At 39.6% G+C, this 25,151-nt stretch overlaps 3 protein-coding genes across 6 annotated transcripts; 1 reads left to right on the plus strand and 2 right to left on the minus strand.

Moving 5' to 3' along the window:
• Positions 1-1,961: 1,961 nt before the first annotated feature.
• Positions 1,962-9,553, minus strand: LOC108087739 (protein bassoon). Its single transcript, XM_017185260.1, is given in 7 exon segments — positions 1,962-2,160; positions 2,300-2,422; positions 2,826-3,077; positions 3,864-4,141; positions 4,211-4,379; positions 9,107-9,175; positions 9,362-9,553. Coding segments are annotated over 6 exon segments (984 nt in total). The 5' UTR covers positions 9,167-9,175; positions 9,362-9,553; the 3' UTR covers positions 1,962-2,058.
• On the plus strand, positions 5,381-6,604 carry LOC108087737. The gene is made up of 2 exons (XM_017185259.2): positions 5,381-5,821; positions 5,884-6,604. The coding sequence occupies exons 1-2, from the start codon at positions 5,582-5,584 to the stop codon at positions 6,091-6,093; spliced, it is 450 nt and encodes a 149-aa protein (XP_017040748.1). The 5' UTR covers positions 5,381-5,581; the 3' UTR covers positions 6,094-6,604.
• A 1,976-nt stretch (positions 9,554-11,529) lies between the features above and the next one.
• LOC108087611 lies at positions 11,530-24,122 on the minus strand. Of its 4 annotated transcripts, none has more exons than XM_017185054.2 (4): positions 24,063-24,122; positions 12,748-12,879; positions 12,019-12,339; positions 11,530-11,944 (listed from the first exon to the last, which is right to left on the minus strand). In XM_017185054.2, exons 2-4 carry the CDS (start codon positions 12,862-12,864, stop codon positions 11,753-11,755), a joined length of 630 nt encoding a protein of 209 aa, XP_017040543.1. In that variant the 5' UTR covers positions 12,865-12,879; positions 24,063-24,122; the 3' UTR covers positions 11,530-11,752. The 4 variants fall into 4 exon arrangements, with proteins under 4 accessions (XP_017040543.1, XP_017040541.1, XP_017040542.1 ...); XM_017185052.2 differs by lacking the exon at positions 24,063-24,122 and adding an exon at positions 22,388-22,655; XM_017185053.1 differs by lacking the exon at positions 24,063-24,122 and adding an exon at positions 12,952-12,984.
• Positions 24,123-25,151: the final 1,029 nt, after the last annotated feature.

Below are 25,151 nucleotides of genomic sequence, written 5' to 3' on the forward strand. Positions count from 1 at the left end.
TTGTGCGGCACGTGCGTTAAATTTAATGAGGCAACCGCGACCCACAAATCGAGCTCGAGTTGCGTCGCCTTTGACCCCGGGCTCTTGGCTTTCGTCCTGTTTTTCCTTCGGGCTCCTTGAAAAAAGAGCAGCTGAATAACACACACAAAAACGTCCTGTTGATTTTGGGCCCCAAAATGTAAAAAAAAAACAAAACTACGTCTATATGCATAAAATTATAGGCCAAGTATCTTCGGGGCATCGTAGTCTTTTAAAGAAATTTAAGTTACGAGCGAGGTTTCCCGGCTAAGGTTGGTGAAAAATTAGTAAGGTTATTAATTTTAATTAGAGAGATTTATGCTGGTACTAGGCAAGCTCATTTCGGATCTCATTAATTGGGAAACAAGGTGTTCAGGTGCAGCTCCAGGATTTTGAAAATTTATTTGTACATGTTGGTATCACAAAGTTAAATTAGCCTTGTAAATTTACTTGTTTTACAAAAAACGAAAGTGTCTAAGCTACTGAGCTTTTAATTAATACAATAAAACAATGAAATGTCTAGAAGTGGCTTAAAAATATATTTGAGCTTGAAACTTAACAGAAACTGTTGCCTCTAATAGCTTTTTAATCCTGCTGGCTTTAAGATCTACCAATTCAGTTCTTGTAAAGTTGCTTTGCATAATCCTAACAATTCTTAGGCAGAAACTTGTTGTCTTAACTTAACAAACAATAACTTGTTTCTTTCTGTTTTTTTTTTGTCTATTTTTCCCCTCTCGCATAAATTGCAATAAGTAAAGGTAAAGTACAAGAAACCTTGCAAGCCTGTTGCACAAAAATGTAACGCAGGCATTTAATCAGTTTAAAGGCTGAAAGAGGAAACCCATTGAGTGCCTAGTAAAGCGAGTAACCGGTAATAAATTCTCGGGCGAGCACTAATTAAGAAATTTAAATAGCCGCCACTATAAGCGCCGCAGGATGTGAGCCGGGCCCTAAACAAACTGACCCTTATGGCCAGCCGGCAAGCCGTGACTTTTTCGAGGGGTTAAAAGCATAAAAGCCCCCCGAGTATTTAAGCACATTCACACAATGCATGTCGTTGTTGTTGTTGTCGTTGTTGTTATTATTGTAGTTGTCATTGTTGTTGTAGTTTGTATCGTGCATTCATTTACGTGTTGGTTACCACTTCCCCTCTTCCACGAAAGCCGCACTTTGTGCACCCCATCCGAATTTGGGGCACCCAAGTGCCTGCGGTTGCCGAGTGTGAAATATTTTGCTCGCTCACACTGTTCTTGTAGGAGTGTGTGTGTGTTGTGTGTGTGAGCCGTATCTTGTCTGAGGTCTGGATCTCCAACACACGCGCACACTCGCACACTCGCACACCCGCACACTCGCACACTTTTCCTAAATAAACAGCTTCCATGCCTTGGCATTTTCCGCAGCATCTAACTTGAATTTCCAGCGAATTTTCACAGCTCCTGGCGGCAACATACTGTTGGGTTCTATATGCGAATGCCGTTTCAATTCATTTCCCTGCATTGTGTTGTGGCATTTGATTTAATGGCAGGAGACCCCTTTAGTCAACTACAAACAACCAGGAGTGCTTGTCGCCCATAAAAGAGCTGAATTTTACTGGCAGGCAATCACCAAGCAAACACTTGGCAACCGAGAGCTAAATGCTGAGTGCTTTGGCCAACGTAATAATTGACGTATAAGCCGGAAGCCATTTAGGCCTGATTTTCCATTTCAAAAGTCGGTTACACTAGCAGTGGGAATAACATACAACATGTGTCAACATTTCTAATTATGTTACAGCGTTTTAAGAGCTACTGTGAGCAAAAATACAAGAAAATAATATGTTTCTTTGACTGGTTTTTAATTTGAGAAATATCTTAGTAAACGTAGCTTTTATACTACCACAAAAAATAATAAAACGTAACTGATTTATTTATAATTTTTATTTTTGTATTAATTGTATGTATTAATTCCTTGCTTTCTGCGTAAATGCTTTATTTATTTTATTCTGTGTGTTTAAGGGGTTCTTAAAAATAGCGAATCTAAATCTCTAGTATTATTTTGAGCCTAATGAACATGGTCCTGAGCAGCAGCAGGCGGTGGTGGCGGTCCACCATTGGCCAGATTGGTCAAGGATTGTTGCAAGGATCGCAGAATGCCAATGGGAATCTATTAGAAAATTAAAAAAATATATATATTAGTGAATTATTATAAATTTGTTTTATTTATAAGCAAGGTCAGCTAAGAACTGTTTTTCGTTTTATTTGAATCATTAATATTTTTCTTAAGTTGCCTGGTTGAAACTTACATCGAGGGCCAGACCCACGGGTCCTTGGGCCTGAGGTGCCACGAAGCGGTTGTTCACGGCCTGTCGCTGGACGGTCTTCACCTTGTGGGCGTGGACCACCTTGGCATTACTCTTCAGCGGCACCTGTGGATGGTGGGATATTCATAAGTTACCGAAATTACTTTTCGGGGGGAGAAGGCATCACATGCAAGGGGAAGCGGGGGGATAAATTAAAATTGTATTAAAATTATTTCACAGAAATAATAATGCTACGGTAGCAGCAGCTGACTGTCCCTTCTCCTCCTTCTTTTTTTTCGCATCCGCCCACATTGTCCGCAAATGTTTTCAAATAAAATTACGGCCTCAAAGCGAAAGTTTGGTATCCGGCGCCACCAAAAAGCCAACAATTTGTTTACGTTTAAATGTGCCAGTGCGTGTGCTTGTGTGTATCTGTGTGCTGGCCCGCTGCCCTGTGTATCTGTGTATGTATTTGTATTTGTATCTGTATCTGTATCTGTGTCCACACCGCATTTGGTGTTACCTCGACGGATGAATGCGGCTCGTCCTTTTGGGCTTCCACGTCCGGAATTTCTTGTTGTTGTTATTGTTGCTGCTGCTGCTGCGGCTGTTGCTGCATCACGTATACGACACGTTGCCGCTGACGCTTTGCATGTAGGCGTGGTCGCTTGACAATTATCAATTGCGAAGTGGGCGGGGCAGCCGGGGGCGGGTGTTTATCCACCGCATCGACATCTGCGGCCGCTTTAACATGATTTTCAATGATTTCGCTGCGGTCCGGCTAAAACATCAATGGATTGGCGGATGGGTGGATTGATTGCTTGTTGTTGGCTCGCCGACACGAGGGCATTGATCAATAGTTAACCGCACGTCCTAGTTAAATACTAGTTGGCGATTTATTGCCAGCAATTGCGCAATTGAAAAGCCATTTCAGCCTCCATTTCCCGCTAATTTTACGGCAAAACTTTTCTCGAAACGAGGCAACGTTAAAGTTTTGGAAAATCTTTTTAAGGACTTTCTGACTCAAAGTAATGGCTACGACTTTTAGGCAAAACACTTTTAATACTTTCCGAAACCTGGTAAATATTCTGCGAAGTTTTCGATTGCCACACTTTTAAAGATGCTTTCAATTTTTGACAGCTACCAGACGGATGTAAAAAGTCTCGTAAACGTAAAGCAAACAAGGTAAGATATTTTTAATTTCTTTTCTGGGAGCATAAAGATTAAATGGATATTCCTAGAAAATTTAAAAGCTCTTCCCAATTCGGTATTTTAAAAGGAATTTGATTAGCAAAAACGTGTCTAAGGTTTGCTTTATATTTCTTCAAAATAAGAGATTTCTTCAATGGAAGTTTAGATATTAAGTAAAAAGTATCTTTAAAGATTTGTAGGAGAATGAAACAGAAAATGATGCCCGAAACAATTTATATTTATAGAGTTAAGATATCCAATACCTGACAATTATTTATGATTAATGGATATGATATTGGTAAAATCTTGTTTTAAACCTTTTAAATATTAACCGCATTTAATAAAGCATATAAGATTATCAATTATAGTTACTCACATTTTGTTTGATCAGCGTGTACTTCTTCGGCGGCTTGACCTTCTGGATGTGACTGCTGGCGGTTGGCTGCGGAGCTTCAGGATTCGGAAGAGCAGGAGCAGGATCTTCAGGATATGCTGGTTGAACGGTGTGCTGAGAAGAGGAGATAGCCTTGCGACCCGGACTGTGGGCCTCGGCACCAATGTAACCATGTTCACCGGCACTTCCACCCAGAAGGGCACTTGCTCCCACGGAAGGATTTGCTTGGGCAGCGGCGTAACCAACGCCAGCGGCTCGTCCTGTTGAGAAAAACGAGGTTTACCGTGTGTGTAATCGAATCAATTAGGCCAAGAACCTCTTGCTCTTACCATCCAGATTGCCACCGAGTCCGGCAGCTGCCCTCGCTCCCCAAGGAGTTCCCGCCGAGGCGCTGAGTCCGCCGTGGGCAGAATTTCCCGTGAGGAGTCCGCCGAGTCCCGCATCCGCGTGGAATCCGGCGAAGTTCACGCCCACCTTGCCATCGCGCAGCGTAATCAGCTAAAGGTAATGATGGGAATGGCAATGGGGAAATTTGAGAGGGTTTAGCCAAAAAGTTTTGTTCACGTTGCGTATACTTAATGCTATTCAAAGTTGGCCAAGACCTTCGGATTTTGCCTCCTGAAAACTTTTCGGCGCAAGATGTTCTGTCCGCCCTGTTTCACTAATAGTTGTAAAGTTGCGGCCCAACTTTAGCCTGGCCAGGAAAATCAAAAAGAAAAAAAAAATAGGCTAACACCCTTTGTGCCCGCTTAACTAAGTTTGTATACATATTGTGTGTTGCTCTGTGTTAATCAATTTAAGCGGAATTTCTCAACGGCTCAAATCGCTGAAGGTCGAAAGTTTTCTTGCGCAGACATTCACTTGCTTTGGAAATGTTGATGATAAATATTTGCACAGTTCGTTTATCCAAGAATGAAAAAAATTAAAATGTTACGAACTAAAGATAAGCCCGTAAGAATAACATCGATTTAATGATAGCGAGAGCGAGAGTGTTGTTTAACCAGATAACAGATAGTGGAACGCTGGTAATGAGAGCAGCGAGCGAGCTACAAAGAAGTTATCAATAATTGTGACAGGTAACAGCTAGCTCAACAAACCCAAACAAACAAATGTGGTGGAGTTTATTTAGTTGTTTAATGGCCTGTGAGTTCTCTATCTTTAATTCTAATATGTAAGCAAATTTTAAAATATGTAATGGTTTTTATTTCCCTGTGGTTATACTCATAACAATATTGTTTGTGAAACTTTTTCCTACAGAAGTGCTTAATAGTTAATTGTTAATAGATAATTAATAATTAATATTTAATAGTTAATTTGTTCTTTAGTCCTATTGCTTCCTTTTGTTTATGATTTTAAGGGTTTTTCCCCAGAAGTTAGGGTACCAAAAGTGTGACAATATTGCAAATGACCCTGGCCAAAAGAGAGCGAGCGAGAGAGTGTAGCACACCTGTCGCCGATAAGAGTTTTTCCAGGCAGACACAACGACAATATTTAACTTGGCCTCCTGACGGCAGCTCATTTGAGTTTCACACGCCGACTAGAGGAAAAGGAGGAGGAGAAGGTGGAAAAGCTGAAGGCCCAGAATCGGAACCAGAATCAGAATCACAGCACAAGTTTGCAGGGAAAGGCAGGGAAAATCGACAGAGAAACAGAGAGACAGACTGTCGGACAAACAGAAAGACAGACAGACACATGTTGTCATGTTGACAAGTGCGAGGCAGTGGGAATGGGAATGGCTGCCACTGATGATTCGGATGTGGCTGCTGTGGTTGCCGCCGCTGCTGCTGCTCCAATTGGTGGTGCCACCTGGGCAGGTGTTACTTGGCGACGCGGCCTCGGTCACCTGGGGACATGTCGGCAAATATGCCAGCCTGCTGTACACCGAAGATGTTTACCTAAAGCCGGGGTCCCCGGGCGGAGATCTCATCTACGGCTCACAGGTGAGATTTATATCGAGTACTTGGGGTGCAAATTGCTTAATCTCCTTGGGAATCTCCAACAGAATGCCAGTGATAACTACCGGATTACGGGTATACATGTTGAGGATCTGAGCGACGGACTGGCAGAGGCCATTGTCACAGAAGGTGGCATTGGTCAGGAATTTGTGGTAATTCACTGCCGGAGGCTCCAAAGGAAAAACGAATCAGAAACTGAGAACTCAGAACCAGAAACTGCTCACCTTGAGGTATCCATCTATGGAGTGGACATATAGGGTATCGTTGTTATCTTAGGAGAACAAGCACTCCAGCTCCGGAGTTGTAAATATTAATTAGTGTAAAAATAATGATAGGAACTTTCAGCTGTGCAAACCAAGAGCACAGAGGAAAATGTATTTTTTAAATGAAACTATAATAGGTCTTTAAAATGTCTTCTTCAATATTAAAAAAATTAAACTGAAATGTTCAATTTTATTATTTATGTTGAGTATTTACTTTTGTAATTTTTTTTATTCCTGCTTAAGCTTCTGTTTGTTTAGAATGAACTTACGTAAATAATTGCATTAGCTATTCAAAAACTCTCACGTTAACCTATATTTAAAAGTATCTTAATTAAAATCTATACAACTTGTTTATATGTTCTCGTAACTCACGATAAAAGTGAAGTCTTGAGAATATATAGGTGAGTTTTTATAAAGAAAACTTGGTTGCTCTTTCGACTGTAAACTTTTGTACTGACACTGAAAACTTGTGACAAATATAATGAAATCATATTAAAACCGAAAAGTTGCAAGAGTCTCTGAAGTTTAAAAGTCGTTTAAAGGTTGTCGGGTTTTAATAATTTTATGGAAATTGCACACATAACTATGTAAGTAGTTGTTATTAATAATAACTATTTAAACCCTGAAAGTGGCGTCAAAGTTCTGGTTTCTGTTTTCCTTTTAACAGTTTAATTTTTAAGTGATAAAAAAAAAATACTCATAACTACAATTCACAGTTCCGAACATATATCCCTACTCATGTCAGAAGTTAAAAGTTTGGTTGAAAAACAAAACCTTGTTTTATGCATGTTATATCGCGCTCTTTTGTTCACTAACAAAAAGTTTTTGTGTTCCTTTAACTGGCAAATTAGATGATAATAAACTAAATAATTTAATTATTTTAACGCTTTGCAAACTATAAATTTATAACAAGTTGTACATATATAAAATTGGGTAGATTTATTTAACCAAACAATGGGCAGAACTTTCGTTTGCTTTTGTTAAATATTTGCCTGGAACAATTGAAATGTTTTACATGTCCACAACTTTCATCCGGAAAGTGTTTTCATTCACTGTATTTGCAGAACATACATTTCCCTGATAACAATCGCAATATGACTCTTCTGGGTTGACAGTAATGTGCCACAATTGTGTTTGGCTAATTTAAGTTGATGGTGAAGTTCCACAATTGTGTAAAGCTTATTTAATGCCCCACGGGGAGATTAAAGATTGCCGCCAGGAGTTTTCAAAATTCATAAGCTTGGGTCATGACCCCAAAAAAGAAAGAAAGAGAACTGAAAGGATTTCTCGGTTGAACCTGCGAATTGGAATGAATGGCCAGTAATTTGCATGAATTTCTGGGCAATGGCTGTCCTGAATTGTAACCTTCATTGGCTGGCCGCAATCCCTTCTCAGGACTTTTTACGTGCGCTCTTAATTTCAATTCCCACGACCCGCACAGAAAAATAAACAAAAAAAATTATTTGGGGTTTTCTATTTGGGTGGTAAATGCAAATTTCATGCATGCGTTGATTAAAATCTAATTTCTTGTAGCCCTCAAGCCACGAACAGGCATAGCCAGTCTGTAAAGAAAACTCCCATAAAAAGAAAACGATAGAAAAGATTGAAAATAGTATCTCGGCAAAAGTGTTTTCAGGTAAGATGTGTGACAAAATCATGCTTAAGCTGCCTGAGGTCTTAGTTTAAAATTACAATGATGTTTCACCCATTCATATCACACAACAAAAAGAAAATATTCATATTTATAATCGGTTTTTCTTTTAAAAATATTTTGCATATTACTACGTAAACAGATTTGTCATACTCTTAAAATTTCTTTTTGCTTACAAAACCGAGTTCAGATTGGGAAGATAAATTTGAATTTTAAACGAGGAAATGTATTTAAAACAAAATATTGCATGGCCTTTCGACACCTAAGCTTTGGTTCCCATGAATTACCGATAGCAAACTTTAGCTCTCGTGCAACTTGTGTGCAACACTGCGTATGAGTAATCGGTGGTGAAAAATGCAATTAAATTGATATTAGTTAGCCCAGGTCGTCAAAGTTCAAGGCAGCCACTAAGGCGGCAAACTCTAGACCAACAGTAGTTATTAAAATGATGTATAATAGTTGGTCGCGGCTCGTGAAGCCAAGATTAATGATAAGCAAGTGGTGTTGAGTGCTGAGTGTGCCATGTAATTGCCATTCGGGCATTCGGGCAGTCAGGTAAGGAAACCCAGCGAGCATTCGCCTTGACCTGCAATTAAAGGCACGTCGTGTTGCGAAATCGCGCACTAAAGTTCTTCATTACCGGACATTGTGCAATGTTTTGGGCCGGCACAAAGTTCACCATTCCCTCCCGCCAAAATCGAATGTTGCACTCTCGACGTTTTCGTTAATTTGCGGCCTCAAACCGCAAAATAAAATTATCGACAATGACATTGATTTTCGCGCTGCGGATGGCCAGCAGTTCTAATGCAGATTTTGATTATCTGGGGGCCAGCACTCAACTCAAAGTAAAATTGACCATACAAACAAAAAAAAGAAAATAATAAAAATAAAAAGGAAAAGTTTCTATTATTTAAAAATGTATTGTTTTGAAAAAAAGACAAAGACAACTTTGCATATCTGGCATATCTTTTCCATTGAAAAAATCATTGTATAACATTAACTCATTTCTTTCCCTGCTTAAGCGACAGGAAATGCAATTCATCGATTGATCTATTAATCAAGTTGATGAATAATTCAATTAGAGCCGAGAAACCGAGAAATTAATCTGACTGATGGAATGTCTGACTCACAGCTGCGTTTACAATTTTTAATGCTCCGAAATTGGGTTTACCGGAGTTTGCTAACCGAATAAACGAATAATGTATAAAGCAGCCAGCGAGCAAAGTAATTAAAATATTTTCGAATCGCTCTTGGCCAGAAAGGCAGGTCTTAGCCAACTATGACTTGACTCCGGTGGCAGGTGTCAGTCGGTGAGTACTTTAATTAAATTCGGGAACCGGAATCCGCAGGACTCACCTGAGCTGGCACCAAGTTAACCGTCTGCAGCAGGCAGAGAACTCCCAGTAAGACGAACATTTTGCGCACCTAGAAAACAGAATCCAAAATCGAAATCAATTCCAGAGAATCGCTTTCGTATGCGAGTCGCGTCCCGAAGAATTCTTCCTCGCACTTTAATGGGGAGCGGCCGAGCATAATTGCGGGGCTTTCACATGCGAATTCGAACGCTTCTGATTAATTAACAAAGCTCTAGCTTTCCGCTCTTTGTTGTACCTTTCCTAGATGCTTTGCTGTTGTTTTTATTTATTTTTATTTTGTTTCGTTTGAGCCGTGGTCCGTTGTTGTCGCGTCGCGATTTCGCTTGGAACTGAGTGGTCGAGTGGTTTGAGCCGGGCTTAAACTTGAATTCTGCCGAGGGGAATCGGAATCCGCGGTCTGCCGTCCACTGTCTGCGGCTTGTAATGCCCCGCGAAACTGGAATTGTGTCGCAATTTGATATTCAGGCGTCTATTTATATAGGAGTTCTGCTTCTTCTTCTTTCCTCTTACTTATTCAATTTATTATCTTTGAAGCTGATGTGCAGGGAACTCTGGACACTGCATGATGATGATGCAAGAATTTGGGAAGATACTATACGTATTCGTTGTTTCGGCGACCTATTAGCACTTTTTCTACACCTGTCCTAACAACTGGGTGAGAATTTGGTAACATTTCAGACATGACGGACTTGCCTTTGCTTTTTATTTGTGGTCAGTCGTCTGTTCTGCGGTTCAGAAAAAAAGAATAAAGAGTTTAAGTAAAAGTTGGAAGCTGACGGCAAATTATACAACTTTATATGTTATCATCACTCTTGTGTTTATTGCATTACAATAAAGTTCATAGTCGTAATCGACTAACCCTCAGAGATAATCAAATATATATTAAACTTAGATTTTCCATTCTAAGCTCATAAATACAAAACAATGAATGGATTACTACTGTATTACTCATACGCCCCGATTAAAGTGCATCCGATTCGGCTAATATTGACCAACCGGTTTTTTGCTTACCGCCCCTTCGTCCTGCACTTTTTGTTGGCTTTAAAGCGGTTTGAAATTGGCTGCATTTGGCCATAAATTGGGTTTTTGTTTTGTTTTCGTTCACGCTTCACCGAAGCTAGAGGCAAATTGGGATTGCCAATTGCAGCCGGGCAAATTAATAAGTATTGAATGGTGGCGGTTTGTGTTTGCGTTTTCTTTTTCTTTTCCTTTTTTTCTTTTTGTGTAAAAGTTTCTATTATAAATTTATCTCTCTTTTGGGGTTTCTCTGACTCGGCTGGCTGATTTTAAACTTAGCTACCCATCCATTTCTAATTTAACGCCATTGGACTCCCTGCTTTTGTCCCAGCGATTTATTCATTAGGTATTCAAATGACAAACAGAGCCGCCTGCGTTAATGTGCCTTTTGCCTTTGGCTCTCTTTTTTTTTTTTTTTTTTGGCCAAGTCCGAAGCGCACGTGCTGGATAATTTAGAATGCGATGGCCGAAATCAAATGCCATCGAAAAGGGTCCAAAAAGAAAATATAATTAAATTCGATTCATTGCCGATTGGGTTTGCTCTGGTCCCTAACAACACGCATGATTACCTTGGGAAATAGTAGATAGATTTTCTCGTTGGGAAAATCACTTGATGTTCCCTTTTCATTATCTCTTTTCTTCCGCATTAATTACGCGAGAACTTGTGTCCCGCTAAATGGAAATCTCATTAGGTTTTAATCAATTAGTTTACTTTAGGATTTATTTGGGAAAAGCATTGTTTACAGCTTTGAGACCCAGGAAGTTCCAGTGCTCTTTTGATAACCTTTTTTTTATGATTGTCAATCAATGAGGAAGCGCTTTTTGTCAATTCCCTGATATGCGTTTATTGACTCGTCAATGGTAAATAACATTTGTACGAATCCCCAAATATACATAAAAATATTTTTAATTCTGTTCCATTGCACAGCCATCAATGAATTAAGCGATTGCTTTTACTGACGTATTTATAAACTCAAATAAAAAGAATAACCATTTGTTGGGAAGCTCTAAAAGTATGCAGCACTTTTTTCTTGTTTAATCCAATAAAAAATAGGCAGCACATAATTTAATTGCGTTCTTTGCGGCTGTAAGCTTTTTTTATTTGAAAATAACATTTGAGTAAAAACGGCATAACATTCTAGAAAAAAATCAAGACCAACCAGTGAAAAAATGTTTACAGCTTCATCAGGGAAAACGTTTAAATAAATATTTACGAGTTACTTCAGTCATATTTGTATAATGTACACAAAAACATTTTGCTTAAAAAAGCTGATAGCTTTATTTGTTAATAAACGTTGAATTATATTAATCCCATTGATTGCTATTGACTGAGTTTTTAAGTTAATGAAACGATTATTTTATGATCATTGCTTTTAAAAACAAAGTATGTATAATATTTTCTTTGTAGGAATTACATTTATTGTTTAATATTATTTTTTGGGGACTTTTTTGTGGGTGGACATAAATATCCTTAAGCTAAGCTTACGACAAGGTCACGTATATCACAAAGGTAAAAATGCACACGAAAAACACACTCGAAATCAACACTGACAGAAATTACAACATTCACGCAAAAGTACTGACTAAAGTGGGACTAAGGATCCTTAAATTACGCCATCTCCTCGCGCATTTGATGTGGACTCGGATGGGCATTTAAGGTAGGATTTTGGACTTGTCTGCCGGAAGGCAGCGCCGTTCCTGCTGCCACGGATTTTTGCGACACTTCCGTCGGAGCCTGGCGATAGCCTCCGGTCAGTCGACCCACCAAATTGTTGACAGCTCGCAGCGTCGAAATCGGAATCTGCGGAAAATTCGAATGGAAATTGTTAAATCATGGATTTCACTGCAGGGAAAACTCAAACTGCGTGAACTCACCTCGAAAATGCTGTCGATCAGGGGACGCAAACTGAACACCGGGTAAGTGTTCTCGGCCGTGTGAGCCGGTTGGCTATCGCCCAGGGACAAGATGGCCGCATTGCTCCCGGGAACCGCTGAACCCGCTGCAGTTGCTCCGTTTCCCGGACTCACTCCCGCCGCCAAGCTGCTCAGCCACATGGCCGCGTTTTGTTGCAGGCTGCTCATCGATCCACCGACGCTGGAGGATGAGGAGGGGGAGGAGGAGTGCTGCTGGTACTGACCGTACTCTTGGCTGGGGTAGAGCACCATGTTCTGGACGGGCATCGGGGCCAGCAGGGTCTGAAAAGGTCAGCAAAATTTTAATAACTTGTCAAAATTACGTAAACAGATAATTGAGAGTCAGCTAAGTAATATCAGTTACAGTTGCACGCAGAAAAAATATTGAATAAATTCTGATTCATAAAGAAAACATTTTTAATTATTTAAATATTTATGAAAATGCTGAAAACTGTATAGAGATTATAATTAAATTTATTTTATTATTTCAGTAAACACATTATTGACGTCAGGACTACAAAGTTTTAATTATTTTGCCTCGAAAAATCCCCCAATCTAAGTCTTTTTTAAATGGAAAACTACATAGTTCCTGGAATCTTTATTTTTTTTGATATTTTTTCTGCGTGTCAGCTAGTCAGTTAGGCAGTCAGTTGATATTTTAACGAGCTGCGAGCAGGTTTCGCTACTCACCTCGTTCAGCAGCACCAGCTCGTGGCGCTGGCCTCTCGCGTATCCGGTGACGCGGGTGAACTCGGTGACCAGATGGGACATGACCACCAGGAGGACGAACCAAACGAAGCGATCCATGGCGGTGATGATGATCTGAAAGACAAGATATATAGAAGAGAATCATTAGAGGAATTGCATGAAGTATAAAATGGACTGCAGTCGTACATCATTGTTGAAGCTCATGCTGTCGACACATTGATCTTGGCAATCCGCACTTGAACGGCACTTGTTTGGCGTGCTGCGGTTCAAAACAGTATGATTGCAAAGTCAAGTTGCAGGCTGCATTGCTGCTTGGAGATTTTCGTTCTGGCCAACAGCCATGGCTAAGAGTGTTGGCCAAACAATCGAGTATCAAGTTTGGAAACGCTTGGCGCGAGACAGAATCTGCTGCCTGTTGCTGAGCTGGCTGAACTGCCTGGCTGACTGGCTGGCTGGAGGTTCTGAAATGTGGATTAGACCAAGGCCAGCCAACCAGTTTTCAGCTGGATGCATCGAGTTTTTCCACTTGGCAGTGAGTGAATTTTCCCGCCCCAAGTATTTCGAAAGCCGTCCAAGGCGAAAGGTTCAAATCCAGCGGACTGTGAGCCCGCATTTAGTTACGAAAATAAATCCAAGTCATTGATGGACCCACTGTCTGTCTATCTGTGTTTATTGTGCTGTCTGGCTGCGTCGAAACAGCAATCAAAAATGGTAACATAAAAGGCAAGTGCAGAGCAGGTCAAACCAAGTCCAGCGGGCCATGACACTCCATGACTTTGGCCAACAGAATGGCAGGGGAGACGAAGTCTCGGAGGGGACAGCAGTTAACCCAGCAATTGCTGTTGTCTAATTGTTACTCGAAAAGCATTAAAACGAACATTTTTGAGCGCCGCAAGTCGCCGGAGATTCTGTGGCAGCCCTGACACAAATGCAACCGCACGCTGCCACTTAATTAAACGAATGGTTAAACAAATCTCAGCCCTGACCCTAGTTGGCCAAAAAAGATTCTGTTAACGCTGTACTTGAAAATTTTTAAAAGCGCCGACAGCATATTAAATTCCAACAAGGGTTTCGTTGTTCGCTGGAGTTGAAAAATAAAAATAGAGCTGGTGTTTTGATTTAAGTTTGTTTTGCTGAAGAATAAACCATTTCAAATTCAGCTAGCATAATCATGCGCATATCAATGGGAATTGATGGTCCTTCTGAATATTTTACGTTGTCTGGGGAAAAGCGTATGGAAAATACGAAAAATATTCCATACAATTATCACATATTTGTTGCCATTTACAATGCAAATACAGTTGACCAGGATTTCAAAACGAATATGCCAGAAATTAAACCGAAATGGTTGGTCAAATTGCGAAGCTTGAGTCTAAGTAACGAGTGTGCAATTAAAAATATATGAAAACTATTTGCAAAAAATTTAAATTACAGGCCAGAGTTGAAAGCAGGACTCGAATCTTTGTTCCGTTTAAAGGAAAGGCATTCAATCAACCAATACACTCCCATCCTAAGTGAATTGTGGGAAAGAATGTGAGATTCCATTTGCATGACAAAAACCTAGCAAATTTCGTTTAATAAAAGGGTTACAAAACGAGTGAGTAAGAAGTATTTGTCCGAAGACTGACCTGAAAAAGAGATTTTATTCCGGCCAATGCATTTGCATGTCGCAATGCAAATTGAATCTGTTTGCAGCTGGCCAAGTTGAATTACGGTCAACCGGACTGCAGACGGTCTGTGGACACGACTTGGCCGAAAATATTTGCGGTGCAAGCCGTTTCCGTTTGCATACAAGGCGTATGCGTGATACTGCTCGTCGAAATATCACGCATACGCCCCGATGTCTGGTAATTGTTGCCATCGATAGGCACACATGCACACACAACTCTGGGTCTATCGTCTCAGTGCGCCACCAACAATCTGTTGACTTGGGCGGGCAAAAAAATCTTTTTGTTATTCTTACTCAAAATTTTCGGGCAAATATTGGGCGAACAAACAAAAGTCTAAACGCGCGGCGAACAAACAGAGGCGCGCATTTGGTGGGGGCGTGGCCGAATGGCAGGACCCACATATGTTTGTTTGAATATATATTTTCTGGAAAAGAAGATTGAATTTACGAAAATAAGCAGAGTGTACTTCGGGCGGCAGTCCACGAACTTCTTGTTTGTCCGCAGCCAATAAACGTTAATTACTTAGCCAACAAAATGGGTTGCAAGTCTGCGAGGGTGGCAATTGGCGTCTTCTTGCGCCGCACAAGTTTAATTATAGTTTCGGTTGCATATTAGTGGGCGACGGCGTTACGCAATCTCATTTAACTTTGCTAATGAGCTAACCGCAGAAGTGAGTGACTACTGTTTAAAGCTACACTGATTGTAAAGCATTTCCTTGTACCACATAATCTATCAATTATAGATAAAAAATAGTTTATGTAAAAACAGAGAAAATAATGCTAAATGACTTTTAAGCTATAATTCAAATTTATTGAATCAAAATGTTTGTTCTTCATTTTTGTTGTTTTCAAATTTTTTTTTGTCCACCACTTAAGGGCTTTTAAGTCTGTTTTTCATTTCACTGCCAATGACCGTTGTTTTTCTTCTTTTTGTTCTTCATTCTATTTATTTGATTTCCTGAAATTTCACTCATAATTAGCCACATTATTATTATTATTTCTTTATAATTTGCATTTGATTTTATTTCTGCCTCTGTTTTCGTCGTCTCTTTTTTACTTCGCCCTGCGGGCAACACAAAAATCGGAATATTTCTTGTTTGCTTTTTACTGTTGCTTTCTTTAAGCTTTGAGCCCGCAGCTGTTTGCCCGCGAAAATGAATACTAATTTATTCTAATCATTTCAAATCCAATACTGTGTTAGCGTTCTGGAAATGTAAGCCTTTATCGGCCAGTAGAGGCAAAAGCAAAAGCAAAAGCAAAAGTGTTTTGGAACGAGTTTTCCCCCAAAAGCTGTTCCCGTACTAATTGTTTGCATTGATTATAATTTGGATATTTTGTTCTGGACGGAAACTCTGACCTGGCGTAAATGGGGCTTTTGTTTCACAATTATAAGGCAGCAGGGCAGCCGCTGCCATTCAGATTTGTTTACCCGAGTTTTTGCACTGCTTTTTGGTTTCTGGACTTCTGGCTTTTCGTAAGAGTGGTCTCGAGTGTCCAAGCAACAGTTTCGTTTGTTTGGTTTTGCCTTTAATGAGGCAGCACTAATTAGCAGCCAGTTTCTGAGTGGCTCTCGTCAGAATCAGAATCAGAGCCACAATCACAAGTAGAATCGTAATCAGAATTAAAAGTGCCCGCGGCGGACGATTTCATAAATTATTTCATGCCGGCGCTTTCCGTTTGAGCGCTGATGTTTGACTTATTTTTGGCGAAGCAGGAACTCACCTCGTTTGTGATGTAGAGGCTGCGCTGCGTTGTTGTGGTTCGCGTCGTCATATTTGCAGTGACTTTAAGTCGGTTTTTCTTAATTTGGAAGAACTTATCACCCGACGTGTTCTTTTCGAGTGCAGGTGCGCGATTGAGGAAAACACGGGGCGCATGCGCTGCTTTTATAGCCTGCGTTCTTCCGTTACAAGAAGAGAGCAACAGCAGCGGATCTTGCAGCGCATCTCCTCTCTTTGCATCTCAATGTAAAAGTTTGCACTCGGTTGGGTGAGTAAGCGGGAAAGAGAGTGCAATGAAAGTGAGAGAGATAGACAGCGAGCACCGACATAGCGCTTTACTTTCTCTCATTGCTTTCTCACTGTAATGAGAGTAGCTGCTGTTAATGTAAGAGAGTAACAGAGATCGTGCTTGTTGCAGCGTTGTTACAGTAAGAGTGAAAATGGCTGTGTAAAAGATAGCTGGTTCTAAAGAGTAAAAAAGAGAGTAAAATCATTTTCTTTTTGGCAGTACAGTGGTTCAGTTTTTTGTTTGTAATGGTTGTATTTAAAGGAAAATTGTCTTTTTTGTCTTCATAATTAAAGTTTAAGACCTACTTTCTGCTTTTTTGTCAGCATTCATTCATGTTAACATTTACCTAGAAGAGAGTGCAGCACTGTTACTTTACAGTCAATCTTGCAATCTGAAATTTCGCTAATAAGAGAAAAAGTGAGCGAACAAGCTCCGCAAATTTCTCTGCTTCTTTCCGTTTCTTCAGCTTTTTATCATCTGTCGCTGGTAACTGTAAACGGGTTTTAAGAAAAGTGGACCGCCTACTTTCAGTGTAATTGCCGGCCTGACCCACATATTCTCCGAACTCTTTGCACCCACAAAGAGTGTCTCTCGCTTGCTCCCAATGCCAATCGTAGGTGACTGCAGTTCAGTGAACCTGCTCCATCGCTTAGCTGCTAAATGGATTTCACTAAGCCCATTGGATCTTAAAAGTCAGAGGATCAGTAAACTCATCGGGTCTTTTAAGTCAGTGGAACACTAAGTAGCAGTACCGCAAGTGGCTCACCTTATCTGTCTGACCGAGTTTCGATTCCAGACCAGGTTTCGTTCTTCTACGATTTCAGCCATTAACTTATATGGCTTTAATCAGATGATAAGTTGACTGAAAAACGAAACTGCATCTGGAGTCGACCGGAACCGCCTTGAACCCACCAGAACCAGATATAATGAATATACGTAAATAAATACCTAAATAAAGCTGCCGAAAAGGAAAATGATACGCTATATTTGAATTAACGAAACCGAATTTGGCTAATCTTAAAATAAGCAAAAAACGAAGGTAACTGCGTCATGTTGAATTTCATATACCCTTCGTAGTTTTTAAATAATCCAAGAGATTTGTTTTTATGCTTTTTTCCAAACACTGTAAACTTAATTTTGTTATAAGAATTTTTATTGGCATTTTAATTTTAAGGCATTAAAGTTTGTTCCTGTTTTACTTTATTATTTTACGTCTAGCCAACCAAATACCCTTGAAAAGTGTATGCAAATTTAAATTCACGACAACGATTTGGCTAAAAGTAGAATCAGCCATAAAACAAGTTCAGTAAATTCAAAAAAAAAAAATCTATTTATATCTTTTGTGGCTCATTTACATAAATCTACATTAATACACATGACTTCGGTCCTCTGGTTAATTATCAGTTAAAAGTTTGGCTCATCAATAACATTTAACATTTATTTCTGTGAAATCAATCATACCTGATTAAACCTACTAGGAAATGGAATAACAGGCCTATTTATCTTTATGACTTTTTTGCAAAATATTTACGTCTTACGCGATTTTAATTGGTTAGATCAAACCTGTTTTGGTTAATAACTTGATCTACCCCAACACAAATTGATTTGACGGCAGACAAATCACTTACCAACTGATGATTTCAATTGGCCAATTAATATTCTCGATCAAAGGGCAGGAGAACCTTTACCCTGTGGAATGACTGTAAATCAGTCATCCGTATAATTGTTTGCTTAGTCTATTTATGCATTAATTACTGATCTGCCGCACAGCAAGTCACGTGTAGTTGTCACTTCCAACCTCGTTTAATTTATTTCCCATCCCGCCCTCCATTTTGCAATTCTCTTTTGTGGCTTTAGCCTTCCCACCACGTTGGAAAACTGAGTTAAGTCGATGCACTTGCATAAATTTTATCACTTTTTTTCTGTTCATTGCAACTGCATTTTAATCTTGAACGACACAGAAACTTAATTTAAAACTTTTGAAAAATGAGTTAATTATTATGCATATAAAACATATAACAATATTCACAGCAAAAAAATTTAATCAAAAAGATTAAATTGATATGATATTAAAAATGTACAATACGCTTTCTTAAAGGACGTTAAAGTGCCAAAGGACGGATGTACATTTAAGTAAATAAAATTGTTATACTTTTAAATTCCGAGATTGACCTACCATAACTTTAATTTTGAAGTTAACCTATTATTCTGCCTGTAGAGAACCCGACGGATGATGCATTCAACCTGGATGAATCACGTTGAACCGGCTACGCCCTTTAGGAACACCTCACCTCGTTCCCCTTCTATAGTTTGCCCTGTCTAAATATAAACATTTAAGGTGGGGCGATTGGAGGGAGCAACTGTGTGATTTTCGCCATAGTTGATAAGAAGAAACGGCTATTTGGATTTGCCTTTTTTCGTTCGCCAATCAATATTTGTTCGGCAATTTTACAAATTGCAAACAAACACCCAAAGCCGGGCTAAAATGCAAGCCATGGCAACTATTGACCCTCAACTTGAACTAGAAAACCAAATAGCCGGGCGGGCCGCATAGCGTTAAATTGAATTGTATGTTCAACCGGCTGTTTACCCCCGCATAAACAATTTTCTGTACCATTGTGTTGTTGGCCGCTGACAATGCATAAAATTTGAATGGCCAAACAACGGGCTCTAGCACCAACAAACAATGACAACAATGAACAGCATCATATTTGCCGTTCAACGATTTGTGCACCTTTCTTTTATGGCTGGTCACACTTGTGTGTTGAAAACTAAAGTTGGATGTAAACTTTTAAAGTCAGTGGTGGAGGAAGGAATACTTAACTGGGGGCCCGGCATAATTTTGTTAAATTTAATGCTTAAGAGGCTCCGAGAAAGGGGTCTAAATGGTTAACATTTTTATTTGTAGAAGCTGTTTTTATTGAGTACAGTTAGGTTCCTGCAATAAAATCCCCTCTGCGTGCGCCTTTGGCTGACATTGCTCAGGGTCACGAAGCTAATCAGCATAGCGAAAAAGTAAGCGAAAGAGAGAGAGTGCGAGCGAGAGGGCCTTGACTTTGCTTGGGGTTACCGACTTACACACACGCCCATAAAAAAAAACAAACAGTACCCATTTTGTAAGCTTGATTGCCGGATTTTGCTTTAATTTCATTACGTTTCTTATTTTTTTTTTTGTTTGAAACGCGTTTTTGCTTTTTTGGCGACGGGCTTTGATTTTGTTTTTGTACGTGACCTTTAGCGGAAAGAATCGGTTGATATTTTTTTAGCGTTTCGACTTGTTCTTCTTCTTCGTCGTACGCCCCCATATCGAAAAACGAACACGTGCAGATAAACGTTCCTAGAGATATAACAATAACTACATATTTTCGCTTTCCAGCATTGATTATTTGTTTAGCGGCTTTAGCGTTTGTTGTTCGATTGTGTTGTTGTTTATGTTCGCACATGTATTATTTGCTATGCTAACGTTTTCTTCTTCTTGGCGGATTTGATTTAATTACCGGGCCAAGTTTGTTATTGTTTCGAGTGGCTGCTGTTAGATAACCCGTAATTGAGATTATACGCGAAGTGCTCTGGGAGAAATGAACAAGGTTCAATGGCAGAGTTAAACTACAATTAAATCGGGTTCAACGATGGGGAGTTAACCATCGTGCCGTCGTTAATCATGCAGCTAATTAATGCCAAAAGCACCCACCCGTTCGCTTTCATTGGAATCGCAATCGAATAAAGCCGCAGCAGTACCACACACACTTGATGCCAATAAAATCAATTTAATTAATTCGCCTTATTCCAATTGCTCGCGAAAAGTGGGCACTGTTTGCTTATTTAATTTGCTCAGATGGCGAATTTAAATTGCATTTGTGCAAGTAGCAAAGAAGTAATTGATTTATCAAAGGAACCCTTTTTATTTTGCATTATTTAAGAAATAAAAGTTCTCTTCATTTAACTTTTAATTAAAGAATAGCATACGCTTTTAATTTTAAGTGCAAGCTGTTTTTAAATACCTATCCTTTTAGGATTTAATTAAATTTACCGAAAAGAGTCTATTAAAGTGCTAATTGAGTGTATTATTGCTAATGCGTTAATTAATTTAAAGCTTGCATGATAATCTGATTAAGCGTGTACACGCTCACACATTTGTTGATACTTAAAATATTTTATAAACAAATATTGTCTTTAATTCAATATATATTTTTTTCACAAACAAAGGTACAAAATAATGCATTGTATTTAGTTAACTGCCATTCCAAATGAGTTCCATTGGAATTTTATAATTCTTGCACTAAGTTCCCTGAAGCAAATTAATCAGTGCCAATAATCAAGGTTTCATTCAAAGTTTTTTCATATTTTTATAATTACCCTTGTTGTTTTCACTTCTCTGTTTGTATCTTCATACTTTTGAATCATTTGCAACCCGCTGAGAACTAGGGTCATTTGTATATTTTAAACACCTAATTAGCCAATTGCTCACACGGTTTTCGGGAACTCATTAATAATGGAGCTTCATCTACTCTTCCGCTTAGAGATGTTGGGGTTCCCGAATATTTATACATCGTTTCTAATCGAAGATTACGTGACACGGATCACGGCCCAGAATAAGAAACTTATCTGAATTCATTCAGAACCAACTTAAAACGCGATATAAATGCAGCTGGGCATACGCAGTGACGCAGATTAACTGACGTAAATCTAAATATAGATTTATGTCGATCAGTTGGCCAAAAATACTGTCGCGTTTCCGCTGAATATTAAAGATGGTTGTGACGCTCCGCGCTTAAAATACTTTGTAACCGAAACGATCGATGAAAACGTACATAAATTAGACATTAAGCGCTTACTTTCGTTTCGTCTTCGGAACGCCTTACGTAATTTGAATCGCACATAATTAATTAGAGCTTCATACATTCTTTTATCGACCAGACTATCAGCCAAATAAAAGCAAAAGTTCTTTACTGCCAAACAAATGCAAATGAGTCGTAGCTGCGACTGAGTCACTAGTGAATAAAGATTCAGATTCAGATTCTACTTTTGCGAATATTTAGATAAGCAGACAGAGATACAGAAAAAAAAAACACTGCGTTCAGAACTCGGTTCGCAGATCGTGCGATCTGCCAGAAGCTTAGAACCTGAAAAGAAAATCTCGCACATGGCTGATTAATCAGATTGCTGAACCCAGAATAAAACCTGAATGAGAGGTCCGGCAAGAATGTGAATCGCAAAAGATTTCGCCTCCCCAGCTAAAACCTCTCCGATGATCGCAATCAGGAAAATAAATATGTTCTGTGTCTTGTATCATTAAGACGATATATCAAACGGCAAGAGCGTCATAAATACTTTTACGGATCTTGAAAGGTTTTTATACCCTTCTTAAAATAATTTTATTTTCCCCCCGAAGCAAAGATTCTTACACAAAAGGGCTGCTCGTGTTACCTCATGTTTTATGGCCAATAAAACTAGTTCGACCTACATAGATTTTAAGTTGGTTAAGTGGGAGCTGAATTTCGACTAGCCATTGCAATGTTTTACAACGGAATTTTCGATAAGTGCCGCTTCACACGGATAGTTTTAAAACTTAATTAACGAAGTTTTGTCCAAGTTTAAGAGAAAATGTACAAATTGGTCTAAAATATTTTCAAGAAAACTCAATAGTAGTTTAAATAAGTTAACTAAAGTTGTATTTGTAGTGAGAACTAGTCGCCCATTTTGCCATCATTATGTTTATGAGAATCTTTAAAGTTTGCAACTTTTGCACTCGCATTAAAAAATTTCACACGTTTTGATGGAATCTGCGAATTGTGAAACTTTGAAAGGCAATTACTGAATTTCGCACACAAAAAGGTTAAGCATACAAAAAGTAAAAAGTTCACGCTTAGCTTAAGTAATTTTTATAGAACTTTTTGTTTTTGAACTGAGACAATAACGTTTTTATGTCTTGGGTGGCATTACCTTATCCAGTTGACTGCGCCTCTCAATCATGTTGGCCACTTATTTTGATACACTCCCAATTAGAGGAATTCAAGCCACTTTCCACTCGCGAGCACTCACACTTGAACAATTATTTGCTTGACTAATTTCCGCCTGATCGCGAAACTTCCTTTTTTCGGTACTGTATTTATTTTTTTATTTTTTTTTTTAGCCAAATTCTGTTGCGGAATCGAAGTGGAGTTTCGTTGGAATCGGCTAGTCGAGAGTAGAACGCCGCTCGGAGGCAACCGTCTCGTGTTGTATGAAATTCGCAACTGAACTGAGCTGAGCACTTAAGAGTCTCTTACCGCCACTCGAGCCCCAAGCCCCAAGCCCCAGTCCCCCCACACAACAAGCCCCAAACCTCAAGCCGCTGGCCGATAGCTACAAGCCTGGCTCTGACGCTCTGGCCAACTCAAGCCGGCAACGAAGCGTCGCACGTTTTGTTTTCTTTTCGTCGGCGTTGTTTTTTATTTTCTTACTTTTTCTGTTTTCTGTTTTTTTCTCGTTTTTTTTTCTTTTTCTTCTTTAGATTTTGGCGAGCGGAGCGGGTTGAGCTGCGAGCGGGTTGCCAGGCGAGTTTCTCAGCTTCGTTGGCGCCTAACGTGTTTGCTCTGGGCTCTCGGAAGGGTGGAGGAATGGCGGTTGAATGGGGTGGGGGGAAAGGGGGCGGGGAGGGGGACAGGTGGTCAGCGGGTAGTTAAGCCGCCGAGCACGTAGCTCAGCTGTTCTTCGTGCGCGCTGCGCGTGCGCAGCTGAAACCCTTTCGCAAGGTGTGGATACACAGAGAAAAAATAGTGGGGTATCTTTTATAATATTCTGAAAAATCTTTAAAAAACGTATTTTGTTTGAATAGGCTCTCAACTAAAATATAGATTTATCTATAAACCCGACAGCTCTGTTATTTATGAGGTAATTTATACCTGAAAAGTTCACTATACCCCTGATGAATCACTAGTCTGTTTAATACTCTTTTTAAATGAATGTGGTTTCCCTTATAAATCTCAGAGCCCCTTTAATTAAAACCAATGTTTACAAAATACAAAAAAATATTAATCATATGCAAAATCAGGCAGTAAAGTGCTATGTACGCATTGTAAAACACAAGTAACACAGAAGTTTGGAAAACCCTTAGCTTGATTGGCAAACTTTTTAAAAGTTAATTTTGAAGAGACTCGACGGGTCAGTTAACTCCGAGGGTATCTGGCAATCAACTCAATCATTCAGCTGGTTTTGTCTCAATACACTGCTGTTTGCCTTTGTCGAGTGGTGCGAAAAGGCAACAGTCAGGCTCGACTGAGTGGCTAACTGATTAGTTGCCGTTTGCCGTTTGCTGTTTGGATGCCTAGAGCTGCCCCTGCTTTGCAAATACTTCAGTATTATGTACGATGGCGATTACCGACGGTGGGTTTGTCTTTTGCCGGTGTATTTATTGCCGGTTGTTTGAGTTTGGCAGCCGGTTGTGAACTTTCTTTTCCGCATATGCGGCAATCAATTCGCCATGCAGCGCGAAACGCAGACTGCAATTGTGGCTAAAGCGAATGCAAATGCAAAACTAAAACTTTCACCTGGCCTACGGGGCGGATGAGTCACCGGCATCACTCATACGCCGCGTGGTCTAGCCCGATCTGGGTGTGAATACACTCGTGTACCTTACCTTGTTTGCAATTGGTTCACACCTGATTTGATTGCTGGTCAACTCGATCGGTATTTGACCTGTTCGCTGGTCTAGAAACTCCACTCAACTGCCAAACGCACGCACCGAACTATTGTTATTTATGCGCGAACTAGGGAAATTGCTGGCGAAATTTATTGATATTTATTGAACCGCAGTTTTAATTGCTGGCCACTGGCACTCGATGTGCACCGGTGCGTGACGAATCGCACCCGAAACCAAAAGCATCTGGACAAAAACCAATCGCTAATGATTCCGGACGATCCGGCAGTCTGGAAATCAAATTTGATTTTAACTCGCACCCAGATCCCCTGCATACCAAATTTCTGGGACGAGGACAATAATTGGTCTCGGACGCCTACGTGATTCCATTGCGGAAGTAGGTTCGCCGGAAATGTTTGGGTAAACGAAAGATTCCGGCAACTGAATTGCTCACGCAGACGGATTCTATTTGGGGCTGGGGAACATTCTGGCTCACACGTGAATCCATTTTGGCATCTCAATTATGGCCAGTGGTGTGTGGGCTCCCCATTTCGCTCTCCATCTGCTTTTTCTGGCCGCAATCAGCAAGGTTATCTCAAATGAATGCACTCCAGCCCGAGCTCCAAGTTCATCTTCGTCTTTATCCCCAATATTGTGGTCTGAGAAAAAAACAAACAAAAGCAAATAGGAATGTTTTTGTTTGGCAATTCGACTGGATGTTACTCTTTTACTTTACTTTCTTAAACATTTATTTAAAAATTATTAGTTTAAATACAATTATACAATTTATTAAAAAAAATAAAATTAAAAGAAAACGTATAAAATTTATTATAATAGAAAGCATTATATTTAGTTACACATTTTCTATTAAATTCGTGATATGAACCAAGTAATATGTATTAAATGTAATGGTTTTTTTATAGGTGGGCATTCAAATGCTGTAAAAATTACTCTTGTATTTTAACTTGCTTCTTAAATTCACAAATTAAGTCTTTTGAGAGCCAAATTATCTCAGTCAGTAAGAATACCCCTGAATTCTGACGCTCTACCCGATAAAACGAAGCGGAAATTGTGGCAAGTCTCAAGTTG

The sequence above is a fragment of the Drosophila ficusphila genome, unplaced genomic scaffold (genome assembly GCF_018152265.1).
Source record: "Drosophila ficusphila isolate 14025-0441.05 unplaced genomic scaffold, ASM1815226v1 contig_414, whole genome shotgun sequence".
NCBI lineage: Eukaryota > Metazoa > Arthropoda > Insecta > Diptera > Drosophilidae > Drosophila > Drosophila ficusphila.